Source organism: Panulirus ornatus, chromosome 20, assembly GCF_036320965.1.
Source record: "Panulirus ornatus isolate Po-2019 chromosome 20, ASM3632096v1, whole genome shotgun sequence".
Lineage (NCBI taxonomy): Eukaryota > Metazoa > Arthropoda > Malacostraca > Decapoda > Palinuridae > Panulirus > Panulirus ornatus.
Genome location: NC_092243.1, coordinates 397,369 through 413,181, shown reverse-complemented (window position 1 = coordinate 413,181; position 15,813 = coordinate 397,369). Strand labels below are relative to the sequence as shown.

General features: G+C 40.8%; 1 protein-coding gene across 2 annotated transcripts in view; it reads right to left on the bottom strand.

Moving 5' to 3' along the window:
• LOC139755833 (nephrin-like) overlaps nt 1-15,813 on the bottom strand; it is a 237,367-nt gene that overhangs the window by 25,839 nt on the left and 195,715 nt on the right. For both annotated transcript variants that reach the window (XM_071674438.1, XM_071674439.1), the window contains exons 6-8: nt 12,540-12,691; nt 12,170-12,314; nt 698-828 (exon numbers count right to left, since the gene is read on the bottom strand). In XM_071674438.1, the coding sequence (XP_071530539.1) occupies nt 698-828; nt 12,170-12,314; nt 12,540-12,691 (428 nt within the window). The remainder of the gene's footprint in view (nt 1-697; nt 829-12,169; nt 12,315-12,539; nt 12,692-15,813) is intronic.

Here is a 15,813-nt window from a genome sequence, read left to right as displayed (position 1 = left end):
ACACCCAGTATAGACGTAATAATACATATCCAGTACATTACACGACCCGACATAATCCAAGGTCTGGGGGAAGGGGGACAAATGAGGATATATTGCACGTCTTCACGCGTCGTTTGTGACCAACAGAGGTGACGATCAAGTTGAGAGAGGTACATTGACTTTACTATCCATCATTTGAACCTGTTTAAAAGGGACTGTAGTGTCCTACTGAGCTAATCTGGTGTAAATCGGTTGATAAACCTTGACTGAGGGTTGTCAGTTTCTCACGTGATAGACACACAAATTCTTTTCTCTGGTCCACTTACCAACATCTACCTGCCATTCACGAACTTTCAGCTTGATGGTATGAAAATTGTCAGCAGTTGGTATAAGAAATGTCAGCAGATGGTATGAGAAATATTAGCAGATGGTATGAGAAATATCAGCAGATCGTATGAGAAATGTCACCAGATGGTATGAGAAATGTCACCAGATGGTATGAGAAATATCAGCAGATGGTTTGAGAAATGTCACCATATGGTATTAATAATTTCCGATTCACAGAAGCTTTACCGGACATCCACACAAACACTGTTACTGATAAAGCAGCAATTTTCCTACGCTGATGAGTAAGATTATACTAAGATAACTGGGGCACAGACTGAGAGGTGGGTGTGGGGCTATCTATGTGGACTCGTGTGGTGGGTGTACAACCTACATTGTGGTACCATGTGACGCGGTGGACGGTGGGGTTGGCGTGGATGGTACACTCGAAGTAGACGTCGTCCCCTTCCTTGATCACCTCGGGGTTCAACGCCCGTCCCAGCGCCAGTTCCACCTCCGGCTTATCTGAAGGACATCATGCTGTCAGTAGGGTGAGTAGGGAAGTGGGCGACAGAAGTCAATGGGGGCACACGGTAGCGGTGGGCTCATGGTAATGGGGAATTGATGATAGTGGTGGGCTAATGGTGGTGGTGAGATGATGGTAGTGGTAGGCTGATGGTAGTGGTGAGAGGTGGTATTGTGGAACTGGCGGCTGGAGTGGATAGTATTGCAGTTTAATTTCTTGAGACAGGAGGTGACTGTGTTACTGATTGGTTAGTTAAGATTTTTCAGAGTACATATGGATCACGGTGAGGTTTCTGAGGATTGGCGGAATGCATGTATAAAGCATAATACATACATATAGTTATATATATATATATATATATATATATATATATATATATATATATATATATATATATATATATATATATATATATATATATATATATTTTTTTTTCAAAAGAAGGAACAGAGAATTGGGCCAGGTGAGGGTATTCCCTCAAAGGCCCAGTCCTCTGTTCTTAACGCTACCTCGCTAATGCGGGAAATGGCAAATAGTTTGAAAGAAAAAAAAAATATATATATATATATATATATATATATATATATATATATATTACATACAGAGAGAGAGAGAGAGAGAGAGAGAGAGAGAGAGAGAGAGAGAGAGAGAGAGAGAGAGAGAGAGAGAGAGAGAGAGAGAGAGAGAGAGGACACAGCATCGCTACACTTTGCTTCAGCGAGGCAGCGTTAGGAATACACACAAAAATGGCCACATTCGTTCACACTCAGTCTCTAGCTGTCATGTGTAATGCAATGAAACCATAGCTCTCTGTCCACATCCAGGCCCCGCAGACCTTTCCATGGTTTACCCCAAACGTTTCAAATTCCCAGGTTCAGTCTACTAACGGCACATCGACTCCGGTATACCATATCACTCCAATTCACTCTATTCCTTGTATGCCTCTCGCCCTCCTGTATGTTCAGGCCCCGATCGCTCCATATCTTTTTCACTCCATCCTTCCACTTCCAATTTTGTCTCCCGCTTCTTGTTCTCTCCACCTCTGACATATATATCCCCTTTGTTAATATTTCCTCACTCATTCTCTCCCTATGTCCAAACCATTTCAACACACCCTCTTTTGCTCTCAACCACACTCTTTCCAAAAAAATTTCATACATCTATCTTACCCTTTCATTACTTACTCGATGAAACCACCTCACACCACATATTGTCCTCTAACATTCTATTTCTAACACATCCACCCTCCTCCGCACAACCCTAACTATAGCCTAAGCCTCGAAACCATATGATATTGTTGGAACTACTTTTCAAACACACCCATTTTTGCTCTCCGAGATAAAATTATTTCCCTCCACACATTATTCATCACTCACAGAACCTTCACCCCTCCCCCAACCTGTGACTCACTTCCGCTTCCTTTGTTCCATTCGCTACTAAAGTCCATTCACAGACATCTAAAAGACTTCACTTCCTCCAAATTTTCCCCATTCAAACATACATCCCAGTTGACTTAACCCTGAACCCTACTGAACCTACTAACCTTGCTCTTATTCACATTTACTCTCAACTTTCTCCTTTAACACACTTTACCAAACTCAGTCACCAACTGCAGTTTCTCACTTGAATCAGCCACCAGAGGTGTATCATCAGCGAACAACAACTGATTCACTTCCCAGTCGGTTATTAACTCTAACTCCTGTAACACGAGAAATATCATTCAATCTTCTATTATTAGATACATAAAGAACTGTAACCTTAATATTACTGAAGGTCTATACAAATTGGGTAGCTTTATTGTCGACAGAATTTGTAGACAGTTCCCCTTCTTGTCCACATATTAAGTTTACATACGTTTGTTGCCAGACTCGAACGAACCTGACATACATTCATGTAGTCAATTTTTTACCAAATGGCGTCCTAGCCACGTCTTTTCGTTGCATATAAACCGATTGATATAGTTCTTTCATGTATCTCTTCTGATGATGTGATTACTACACAAAAGTACACTTGGGAATTCATCGTGTTTCATTTCCCTGAATATATATATATATATATATATATATATATATATATATATATATATATATATATATATATATATATATATATATATATATATATATATGTATATTTATATATATATATATATATATATATATATATATATATATATATGAGGAAAGGAACCTGGATGTTTTGGCTCTGAGTGAAACGAAGCTCAAGGGTAAAGGGGAAGAGTGGTTTGGGAATGTCTTGGGAGTAAAGTCAGGGGTTAGTGAGAGGACAAGAGCAAGGGAAGGAGTAGCACTACTCCTGAATCAGGAGTTGTGGGAGTATGTGATAGAGTGTAAGAAAGTAAATTCTAGATTGATATGGGTAAAACTGAAAGTTGATGGAGAGAGATGGGTGATTATTGGTGCATATGCACCTGGGCATGATAAGACAGATCATGAGAGGCAAGTGTTTTGGGAGCAGCTAAATGAGTGTGTTAGTAGCTTTGATGCAAAAGACCGGGTTATAGTGATGGGTGATTTGAATACAAAGGTGAGTAATGTGGCAGTTGAGGGAATAATTGGTATACATGGAGTGTTCAGTGTTGTAAATGGATATGGTGAAGAGCTTGTAGATTTATGTGCTGAAAAAGGACTGGTGATTGGGAATACCTGGTTTAAAAAGCGAGATATACATAAGTATTCGTATGTAAGTAGGAGAGATGGCCAGAGAGCGTTATTGGATTACGTGTTACTTGATAAATGCATGAAGGAGAGACTTTTGGATGTTAATGTGCTGAGAGGTGCAACTAGAGGGATGTCAGATCATTATCTTGTAGAGGCGAAGGTGAAGATTTGTGGGGGTTTTCAGAAAAGATGAGAGAATGTTGGGGTGAAGAGAGTGGTGAGAGTAAAAGAGCTTGGGAAGAAGACTTGTGTGAGGACGTACCAGGAGAGACTGAGTACAGAATGGAAAAAGATGAGAACAAAGGAGGTAAGGGGAGTGGGGGAGGAATGGGATGTATTTAGGGAAGCAGTAATGGCTTGCGCAAACGATGCTTGTGGCATGAGAAGCGTGGGAGGTGGGTTGATTAGAAAAGGTAGAGTGGTGGGATGAAGAAGTAAGATTATTAGTGAAAAAGAAGAGAGAGGCATTTCGACGATTTTTGCAGGGAAAAAATGCAAATGAGTGGGAGAGGTATAAAAGAAAGAGGCAAGATGTCAAGAGAAAGGTGCAAGAGGTGAAAAAGAGGGCAAATGATGGTTGGGGTGAGAGAGTATCATTAAATTTCAGGGAGAATAAAAAGATGTTTTGGAAGGAGGTAAATAAAGTGCGTAAGACAAGGGAGCAAATGGGAACTTCAGTGAAGGGGGCTAATGGGGAGGTGATAACAAGTAGTGGTGATGTGAGAAGGAGATGGAGTGAGTATTTTGAAGGTTTGTTGAATGTGTTTGATGATAGAGTGGCAGATATAGGGTGTTTTGGTCGAGGTGGTGTGCAAAGTGAGAGGGTTAGTGAAAATGATTTGGTAAATAGAGAAGAGGTAGTAAAAGCTTTACGGAAGATGAAAGCCGGCAAGGCAGCAAGTTTGGATGGTATTGCAGTGGAATTTATTAAAAAAGGGGGTGACTGTATTGTTGACTGGTTGGTAAGGTTATCTAGTGTATGTATGATTCATGGTGAGGTGCCTGAGGATTGGCGTAGTGCCATTGTACAAAGGCAAAGGGGATAAGAGTGAGTGCTCAAATTACAGAGGTATAAGTTTGTTGAGTATTCCTGGTAAATTATATGGGAGGGTATTGATTGAGAAGGTGAAGGCATGTACAGAGCATCAGATTGGGGAAGAGCAGTGTGGTTTCAGAAGTGGTAGAGGATGTGTGGATCAGGTATTTGCTTTGAAGAATGTATGTGCGAAATACTTAGAAAAACAAATGGATTTGTATGTAGCATTTATGGATCTGGAGAAGGCATATGACAGAGTTGATAGAGATGCTCTGTGGAAGGTTTTAAGAATATATGGTGTGGGAGGCAAGTTGTTAGAAGCAGCGAAAAGTTTTTATCGATGATGTAAGGCATGTGTACGTGTAGGAAGAGAGGAAAGTGATTGGTTCTCAGTGAATGTAGGTTTGCGGCAGGGGTGTGTGATATCTCCATGGTTGGTTAATTTGTTTATGAATGGGGTTGTTAAGGAGGTGATTGCAAGAGTTTTGGAAAGAGGGGCAAGTATGCAGTCTGTTGTGGATGAGAGAGCTTGGGAAGTGAGTCAGTTGTTGTTCGCTGATGATACAGCGCTGGTGGCTGATTCATGTAAGAAACTGCAGGAGCTGGTGACTGAGTTTGGTAAAGTGTGTGAAAGAAGAAAGTTAAGAGTAAATGTGAATAAGAGCAAGGTTATTAGGTACAGTAGGGTTGAGCGTCAAGTCAATTGAGAGGTAAGTTTGAATGGAGAAAAACTGGAGGAAGTAAAGCGTTTTAGATATCTGGGAGTGGATCTGGCAGCGGATGGAACCATGGAAGCGGAAGTGAATCACAGGGTGGGGGAGGGGGCAAAAATTCTGGGAGCATTGAAGAATGTTTGGAAGTCGAGAACATTATCTCGGAAACCAAAAATGGGTGTGTTTGAAGGAATAGTGGTTCCAACAATGTTGTATGGTTTGGAGGCGTGGGCTATGGATAGAGTTGTGCGCAGGAGGGTGGATGTGCTGGAAATGAGATGTCTGAGGACAATATGTGGTTTGATCGAGTAAGTAATAATAGGGTAAGAGAGATGTGTGGAAATAAAAAGAGTGTGGTTGAGAGAGCAGAAGAGGGTGTTTTAAAATGGTTTGGTCACATGGAGAGAATGAGTGAGGAAAGATTGACAAAGAGGATATATGTGTCAGAGGTGGATGGAACGAGGAGAAGTGGGAGACCAAATTGGAGGTGGAAAGATGGAGTGAAAAAGATTTTGAGTGATCGGGGCCTGAACATGCAGGAGGGTGAAAGGCGTGCAAGGAATAGAGTGAATTGGAACGATGTGGTATACCGGGGTCGACGTGCTGTCAATAGATTGAACCAGGGCATGTGAAGCGTCTGGGGTAAACCATGGAAAGTTGTGTGGGGCGTGGATGTGGAAAGGGAGCTGTGCTTTCGGTGCATTATTACATGACAGCTAGAGACTGAGTGTGAACGAATGAGGCCTTTGGTGTCTTTTCCTAGCGCTACCTTGCACACATGAGGGGGGAGGGGGTTGTTATTCCATGTGTGGCGGGGTGGCAATGGGAACAAATAAGGCAGACAGTATGAATTATGTACATGTGTATATATGTATATGTCTGTGTGTGTATATATATATATATATATATATATATATATATATATATATATATATATATATATATATATATATATATATATATATATATATACATATATATATATATATATATATATATATATATATATATATATATTTATATATATATATATAAATATATATATATATATGTGTGTGTGTACATTGAGATGTATAGGTATGCATATTTGCGTGTGTGGACGTGTATGTATATACAGGTGTATGTGGGCGGGTTGGGTCATTCTTTCGTCTGTTTCCTTGCGCTACCTCGCTAACGCGGGAGACAGCGACAAAGCAAAATAAATAAAATAAATAAATAAATATAATATATATATATATATATATATATATATATATATATATATATATATATATATATATATATATATATATATATATATATTCAATTATATATTATTATAATAAAAATGTCAATATATATATATATATATATATATATATATATATATATATATATATATATATATATATATATATATATATATATAGAGGCATACTTTTGTTGAGTATTCCTGGGAAATTATATGGGAGGGTGTTAATTGAGAGAGTAAAGGCATGTACAAAGCATCAGATTGGGACAAGAGCAGTGTGGTAGATGCGTGGATCAGGTGTTTGCTCTGAAGAATGTACGAGACAAATACTTAGAAAAACAGATGGATTTGTATGTAGCATTTATGGATCTAGAGAATGCATAAGATAGGGTTGATAGAGATGTTATGTGAAAGGTATTAAGAGTATATGGTGTGGGAGGCAAGCTGCTGCAAGCAGTGAAAAGTTTTTACCAAGGATGTAAGGCATGTGTACGAGTAGGAAAAGAGGAGAGTGATTGGTTCCCAGTGAATGTCGGTTTGCGGCAGGGGTGCGTTATGTCTCCATGGTTGTTCAATTTATTTATAGATCGGGTGGTTAGGGAGGTGAATGCAAGAGTTTTGGAGAGAGGGGCAAGTATACAGTCTGTTCTTGATGAGAGGGCTTGGGAAGCGAGTCGCTTGTTGTTCGCTGATGATACAGCACTGGTGGCTGATTCGGGTGAGAAGCTGCACAAGTTGGTGACCGAGTTTGGTAAAGCGTATGAAAGAAGAAAGCTGAGAGTAAATGTAAAGGTTAATAGGTTCAGCAGAGTCGAGGGACAAGTTAACTGGAAGGCAAGTTTGAATGGAGAAAAGTTGGAGGAAGTGAAGTGTTTTAGATATCTGGGAGTGAACTCAGCAGCCGACGGAACAATGGAGGCGGAAGCGAGTCACAAGGTGAGGGAGGAGGCGAAGGTTCTGGGAGCATTGAAGAATGTGTGGAAGGCGAGGACGTTATCTTGGAGAGCTATAATGGGTATGTTTGAAGGAACAGTGGTTCCAACAATGTTATATGGTTGCGAGGCATGGGCTATAGATAGGGTTGTGCGGAGGAGGGTGGATGTGAAATGAGATGTTTGAGGACAATATGTGGTGTAAGGTGGTTTGATCAAGCGATGTAAGGGCAAGAGAGATGAATGGTAATAAAAAGAGTGTGGTTGAGAGAGCAGAAGAAGGTGTGTTGAAATGGCTTGGACACATGGAGAGAATGAGTGAGGAAACATTGACAAAGAGGATATATGTGTCAGGGGTGGAGGGAAAAAGGAGAAGCGGGAAAACAAACTGGAGGTGTAAGGATGGAGTGAAAAAGATATTGAGCGATCGGGGCCTGAACATACAGGAGGGTGAAAGGCGTGCAAGGAATAGAGTGAACTGGAACGATGTGGTATACCGGGGTCGACGTGCTATCAATGGATTGAACCAGGGCATGTGAAGCGTCTGCGGTAAATCATGGAAAGGTCTGTGGCGCCTGAGTGTGGAAAGGGGGCTAGAGATGAGTGTGAACGAATGAGGCCTTTGCTACCTTGCTGGAGGTATTTCATGTGTGGAGGGGGGTGGCGACGAGAATGGATGACGGCAGCAAGTATGAATATGTACATGTGTATACATGTATATGTCTGTGTATGTATATGTATGTATAAGTTGAAATGTATATGAATGTATATGTGCGTGTGTGAGCTTTTATGTAAATACATGTGTATTTAGGTGGGTTGGGCCATTTCCTTGCGCTACCACTCTCTACTGGTCATCAGAAAGATCATGAGGGGCAAGTGTTTTAGGAGCGATAGTGAGTGTGTTAGCAGCTTTGATGCACGAGACCGGGTTACAATGATTTGCGATTTGAAAGCAAAGATGAGTAATGTGGCAGTTAAAGGTATAATTGTGTACATGGGGTGTTCAGTGTTGTAAATTTAACTGAAGAGCTTGCGGATTTGTGTGCTGAAAAAGGTGATTGGGAATACCTGGTTTAAAAAGAGATATACATAAATATGCGTTTGTGAGTAGGATACATGGCCAGAGAGCGTTATTGGATTACGTGTTAACTGATAGGCGTGTAAAAGAGAGATATTTGGATGTTAATGTGCTGAGAGGGGCAGCTGGAGGGATGTCTGATCACTATCTTGTGAAGGCGAAGGTGAAGATTTGTTGAGGTTTTCAGAAAAAAAAGTATATATATATATATATTTATATATATATATATATATATATATATATATATATATATATATATATATATATATATATATATATATAAATATATATATATATATATATATATATATATATATATATATATATATATATATATATATATATATATATTTGCTTTGCTTTGTCGCTGTCTCCCGCGTTTGCGAGGTAGCGCAAGGAAACAGACTAAAGAAATGGCCCAACCCACCCCCTACACATGTATATACATACACGTCCACACACGCAAATATACATACCCATACATCTCAATGTACACATATATATACACACACAGACACATATATATATATACACATGCACACAATTCACACTGTCTTCCTTTATTCATTCCCATCGCCACCTCGCCACACATGGAATAACATCCCCCTCCCCCCTCATGTGTGCGAGGTAGCGCTAGGAAAAGACAAGGGCCCCATTCGTTCACAGTCTCTAGCTGTCAAGCAGTAATGCCCGAAACCACAGCTCCCTTTCCACATCCACGCCCCACACAACTTTCCATGGTTTACCCCAGACGCTTCACATGCCCTGATTCAATCCATTGACAGCACGTCGACCCCGGTATACCACATCGATCCAATTCACTCTATTCCTTGCCCGCCTTTCACCCTCCTGCATGTTCAGGCCCCGATCACTCAAACTCTTTTTCACTCCATCTTTCCACCTCCAATTTGGTCTCCCACTTCTCCTCGTTCCCTCCACCTCCGACACATATATCCTCTTGGTCAATCTTTCCTCACTCATTCTCTCCATGTGACCAAACCATTTCAAAACACCCTCTTCTGCTCTCTCAACCACACTCTTTTTATTTCCACACATCTCTCTTACCCTTACATTACTTACTCGATCAAACCACCTCACACCACACATTGTCCTCAAACATCTCATTTCCAGCACATCCACCCTCCTGCGCACAACTCTATCCATAGCCCACGCCTCGCAACCATACAACATTGTTGGAACCACTATTCCTTCAAACATAGCCATTTTTGCTTTCCGAGATAATGATCTCGACTTACACACATTCTTCAAGGCTCCCAGGATTTTCGCCCCCTCCCCCACCCTATGATTCACTTCCGCTCCCATGGTTCCATCCGCTGCCAGATCCACTCCCAGATATCTAAAACACTTTACTTCCTCCAGTTTTTCTCCATTCAAACTTACCTCCCAATTGACTTGACCCCCAACCCTACTGTACCTAATAACCTTGCTCTTATTCACATACACATATTCACATATATATATATATATATATATATATATATATATATATATATATATATATATATATATAACGTCCTAATGGCAGATAAATGAGTCATATACAATGTAAGTAACAGGAAATGGCTGCTACTACTACTAGCAACACCTACAGAGCAGCATTAAACGAGGCAGCTATCATGCCTCTGTGGCTCACTGGTAGTTCGTGAAATATATACTTGAACAACTTGTTAATGACCTCGCGAGAAAGAGGCGCTAATAACAGTTGCCAAGAGCGGGATTTATTGCCTAAGAAATCACTGTCGCTGATAATGGTGGTGAAGACGATAGGTTGACCATAATAGCTGGTCATGTAGGCCAGGAGGCAGGATCTTGGCCTCTGATGTGTCAGATAGACGGCGCTCTCGTGATGGACAGTAATCACATTACCATACATTCATTCTGTAATCCGCAGTCTTATCGTCCATATTTTTTATAAGATGTACAAACGCGTATCGGTAGGCTGAAAATGGATAGTGCACGCGTGCGCGTGTGTGTACTTCGTTGTATGAGAGCCTAGGTGTGCGTGAATGTTTCTATATTTGTACATATGTTTTGTATAAATGAATGAAGTACACGTAACTCAAGCTCACAGAATCATTCAAATTTTCACAAACAACATCAACATTTAATAAACAAAAGCTTTCACAAAACTCGCCAGAAGGAGTTATAAAGCAGGCTGACCTTGTCACGGACGCAACACACCTGCAGACAGGCGACACATACTGGCTAACACAAACGTGCGGAGAAAATTATTCAAGGAAAATAGAGAAATATCTCATCGAGAGGAATTAGTCTCTAGATCAAAAGTTTATGAAGAAACTATGAATCAAAGATAACATGGAGGAGAAAGTAGATTACAACTGACATGGAAATATATTGTGGACCAGATTTTTCAACCGAGAAAAGAGTAGCGCAGTATCACTTAATGGGAACTTAATCAAGATTTTAAGGGATGGGTGAGGAGAACTGATAAGATGAAATTCAGAGTATGAAAGTTAAAGGTTAATGCATGTTGTGAGTGAGGTCACAGGGTGAAATGCTAGGTCTAAAGCCTTATTCAATGCTTATTCATTGTTATTTAGAGTGAAGACGTGTTCTTGAGGGATGACTATTGCTGGGTCTCTTTCCTGGTTAGTTAATACAGTACCCACTAGGCTGACACTTTGTCTGCTTCCTCCTTTCCACAACTTCACGATACAAATCTTTACCAACTTATGCTCTATCTTTCCGGAAACGTTTTTGGATATTTACCGAAAAAAATCTACTTCATTGCAGCCGAAAGTGCCTGTGATTGGTGCCTTTTATGATAAAAAAGAAATAAAACATTACCCGTGGTTAAAGAAAAAGCAATTCATTTCATATACGAGAGACGTTTTGACAGATACAAGATGGCTGGTGCGTTATAATCTTTAAGTAGGATGGCTAGCCAGACATGATACAGATGTATGAATCGAACTACTTCACAGAACTTGGATCAGAGACTATACTACAGTAATGTTGGTCCCGAGACCAAAAACCTTAAGAAAATGAAACAAAAGAATGGGAAGAGCATAAAGCCTCATAATGGAATGTTTATAATAATTAGAGAAAAGGCATGACATATATAAAAAGATTAAATGAGAAAATATAGAATATGCGAACCAAAGCGCATTATGTCCAAAACTCGATTTACAGTACTAGATTATAGGGATTATGTTTCTCGAGATTTCATAAACATACAATCTTATCTACGAGTCTAAAATACAGAAACTTGATATATAGACCAGAATTCAGAATATTCGACCGAAATTCAAGGCATATGTGACGAAGACTGGAAAAAGCATGCTTGAGAATTTCTAGTGCTACAGAATGAGATTTTCTTTCCAAAATACTGGATACATAATCCAAAATTTTTCATAGAAAATTTCATTTAAAGGCACCACTGTAGGAAATAAAATTGGTAAGCTACAACATGGAAATCTAAAGTGAAGGTCGCAATACTAAATATGATTTTGAGATAACATCACAATGATTATTTTACTAAATATGAATGACACCACATTACAGAAAGCATTATTCATTGAGTATTATACAAAAACCGAGGCTAAATCATAAGACGCAAAAAAATGTGACTAGATACCAAAATCACTCATACGAAACAGGTTAACGACAAACTCTCATGCGACTCACAGCGTATACTGAGCAGGTCTGCGTCCTCGAGCACCGAATGTGGGATCTCTGGGTTGGAGGCACGACAGGTAATGTGCTTGCCATCATCCTGACGGGTGGGCATAAGGATGATCGATCCAGTCGTGACGTTCCCGCCGTTCATCACCTGTGTTTAGGGAGAAGAAAGATCCACAAATAGAGTGATGATGCACAGAGATGGAGAGGAGATAGAGAGACGCTATTTGCTATGATGGAGAATTTTTAAATCCATTCTATAAGAATATATATCAGTCTACATTCCAAAAAGTACATGGGAGTAGATATACCAAACAGTATAACTGACCCTACACAGACCAGGATATAAATACACACAATAAACTCTACAACTGACCGTGTGCGTGACGTCGGTGATTTGTCGTGAACCTCTCCACCATGTAATGTGCGCCGGGGGTCGCGAACCCACCGCCCTGCACACCAGCTCCACAGGACGGCCGGCAGACAGCGAGCCCACACCCCCTACGATCTCCACTGACAATGGCCGTACTGAGTGCGAGCGGCAGGGGGAATGTTTTCAATAGTCCAAAAGGAACAGTTTAAAGTAATACAGCATAATGGAAAACCTTAATGTTACATTCAAGATAAATCTCACTGAAACGAAACATTTCAAGATAAATTATACAATTGCTTGCATGTACAATGAATACAAAGTTTTGTATCATTCACCAGCCAGCCTCCCCGTCACTCCCTCCACCCGGCGCAACCTTATGGTCCTTCTGCATCTTCCAACACCGTCTGTCCCTAACATATTCCCCCTCCACTGCCACAACCCATTGTGACTACCTTTCACTACCCTACTGCCACTCCCACTACGCACGATGACAACCCATAGGTGGTATCCAGATTCACTGTATCATCTATGTATCATCACTCCTACTTTTCTCGTCATATGCTATCATCACTACCACTCATTTATCACTGTCCCTCAGCCAACTGCGGTAGAAAATAACGCTACAAGTGATCACCTCCACCACGTGCTAGATTTTAGCACAGCAGGTGACTGTTGACAAACCCTACCCTGGTACTACTGTTACCTTGCTGACACTGGTAAACTTGCGGCTGTCCATCAGTTCACCATATCACTGTAAACATATACGTACAGATATGGACAATGGTCGGACTGAAAGATATGGACGGGTTGAGAGGAATACAAGTTGGAATGTCAGTTCATTTCTTGGTGAAAGTAAGTGTGAAAGTTGTGGTGGGTCTCATGGGAGAGAGGAAATGAATGAAAAGATGGTGAAAGAGATCATGTTGGAAGATTCCTATACACTGAGATACTAAGAGAGATTGAAAGAAGAATGGCATAGCATCAACATAAAAGAATCTAGGGGAGTGGAAAAGGAGTGGAAAAATCTTCAGGATAAATGATGAAGTTCATGATATGTGGAAGGAGAGATACAAAAGTCTGAGAAAGGATAGCGAGAAGTGGAATGAGAAAATCAAATCGCCTGTGAGAAAGAAAAGGTGTTTAGAGAGGAGTGTAAACGAGTGGGAGAAGTACATGGGAAAGCGGCATGAGGTCATGAGAAAGGTAGAGCCGTAAAGAAGGGCATCTGAGGGATGGGATGAGAGAGCAAGGAATTTCAGAGAAAATAAGAAAATTCTGGGACAAAGTGACGAGTGTGAAAAGGACACGAGGATAGATGCGGACGACAATGAGGATAGCAACTGGACAGGCAATAACTTGAGAATATGTAGGACAGAGGAGCGAGTACTTTGTGGCATTGCTGAACGTGTTGGATGACAAGAGGCAGATATAATGTAAATGTGTCTAGGATGAGGTGGCATACGGAGCAAGAATCATAGGAGATGCTGTGGTTATGAAAAAGGAGGTCGTGAAAGGCTTGCATATTAAGTGTGGCATAGCGGCAGGAATGGAGGGAATTGCACTTAAATTTCTTATGGAAGGGGGTTATAATGGTGCTGACTAGGTGTCAGGATGTTCGACGTTTATATGGCCTAAGGTGAAGTGCCAAAGGATTGGCGATATGCATGAATGTGCCGTTGCACATGGGCATGTGGAACAAGAATGAATGTTCGAAGTACAGATGTGCAATTCTCTTCATCATACTAGGCAGGATGATTGGCCGTAGTGAATGATAGGTTGGCTGCTTGCACAGAAAATATGGCTGGAGAGAAATGGCTTTAGGAAAGGTTTCTGTGGACAAAGTGATCGCTTTGAAAAACTTGTATGAGAATACTATTAAAATGAGGGATCTGTAAGTGGCATCCGTGGATCTGATATAAACTTATGTTGGTGTTCATACTGTTTGTATTCATACTGGTTCTTATTTTTCAGCTTAACTATTTCCATAAATGTTAATACCACTATCATAACTACTATGACTACCATGAATGCTCTTGCTGCTGCTATAACAACTGATACTATTGACAGTACTATTTTTACTGGTGCAGTTTGTTCCACATTCACATATATTAACCCCACTCATGCTACCAATAGTGCCATCAATACCATCATTACCAAGACCACAACGAAAACCACTTTCACCATTAGCACCACCACTGTCACCGCAATAACCACAATCACCATTACCATCACCACCTAGAAACACGAAGCACCAACATGGTGGCCCAAGCAGCAAGCACCCCGAGGCAATCTCCGGTACTGCAGTCTCTGGCCATTAGCACCTTCCCCAACAACAGTTCTGTCTCCACTCCCTGCGGCAGACCTTCTTTGTTGTATGTAATTAAATTTCATCCTCTCTCTCTCTCTCTCTCTCTCTCTCTCTCTCTCTCTCTCTCTCTCTCTCTCTCTCTCTCTCTCTCTCTCCCCTCCATTCTTCCCATGTTTGCATTGTTCTTTTCGATGACAGAAGCTTCTCTCATATTACCTTGCAAGGTGAGGTACCCGACCTTTGTCCAGGTTATCCCGTCTCTACATGGAAGATGTGGGGTGGATGACGTTCCTAAGCCCCAAAAACCAAACCCTTTTTCAAAAATATTATAAAAAAAAGTTGGTGAGAATGGCCTAATGACTTAGGGTTTAGTAAATAACAGAAAACCAGACATGAATTAGTCGGCAGATAACGGGAAACAGAAAGACAAAGAATTATGAGCTTGATTCAGATACTTTACTGGGCATTTTTTCAACCCTGAAACCATTATTGAAAGATTTTGCGATATTTTCTAAGATCTTCCCCAAGGTTTCACAAAGTCGTCCCAGGTCCTTCCAGAACTTTCTCAGGTCTTAACATGGTCTTCCTTTTTCCCAACTCCACCCTAGATCTTCCCCAGGTCTCACTAAGGTCTTCTTCGGGTCTTCCCCAAACCTTCCCAAGGTCTCCCCAAGTTCTTCCTGAAGTATTACAAGGTTACCTTAAGGTTCATCCTAGGTCTTTCTCAAACCTTCTCCAGGTCTAACCCAAATCTTTGTCAGTTTCTTCTCAGGTCTTCCCTAAGTTCCGAAGGTCTTCCGCACACACGTTTTAAACTGCCTTGGGTAATGAAAAACCTCTACGGTGCTATCAAGCAGCGATTCGCGTACGATACATAGTGTATATGCTACCCCTACCCTCACGTGGAGGGTTGGTGAACATGTCTCATGTTCCACTGTATCATCCCAAAAATCTGGTCGAGACTGAGCG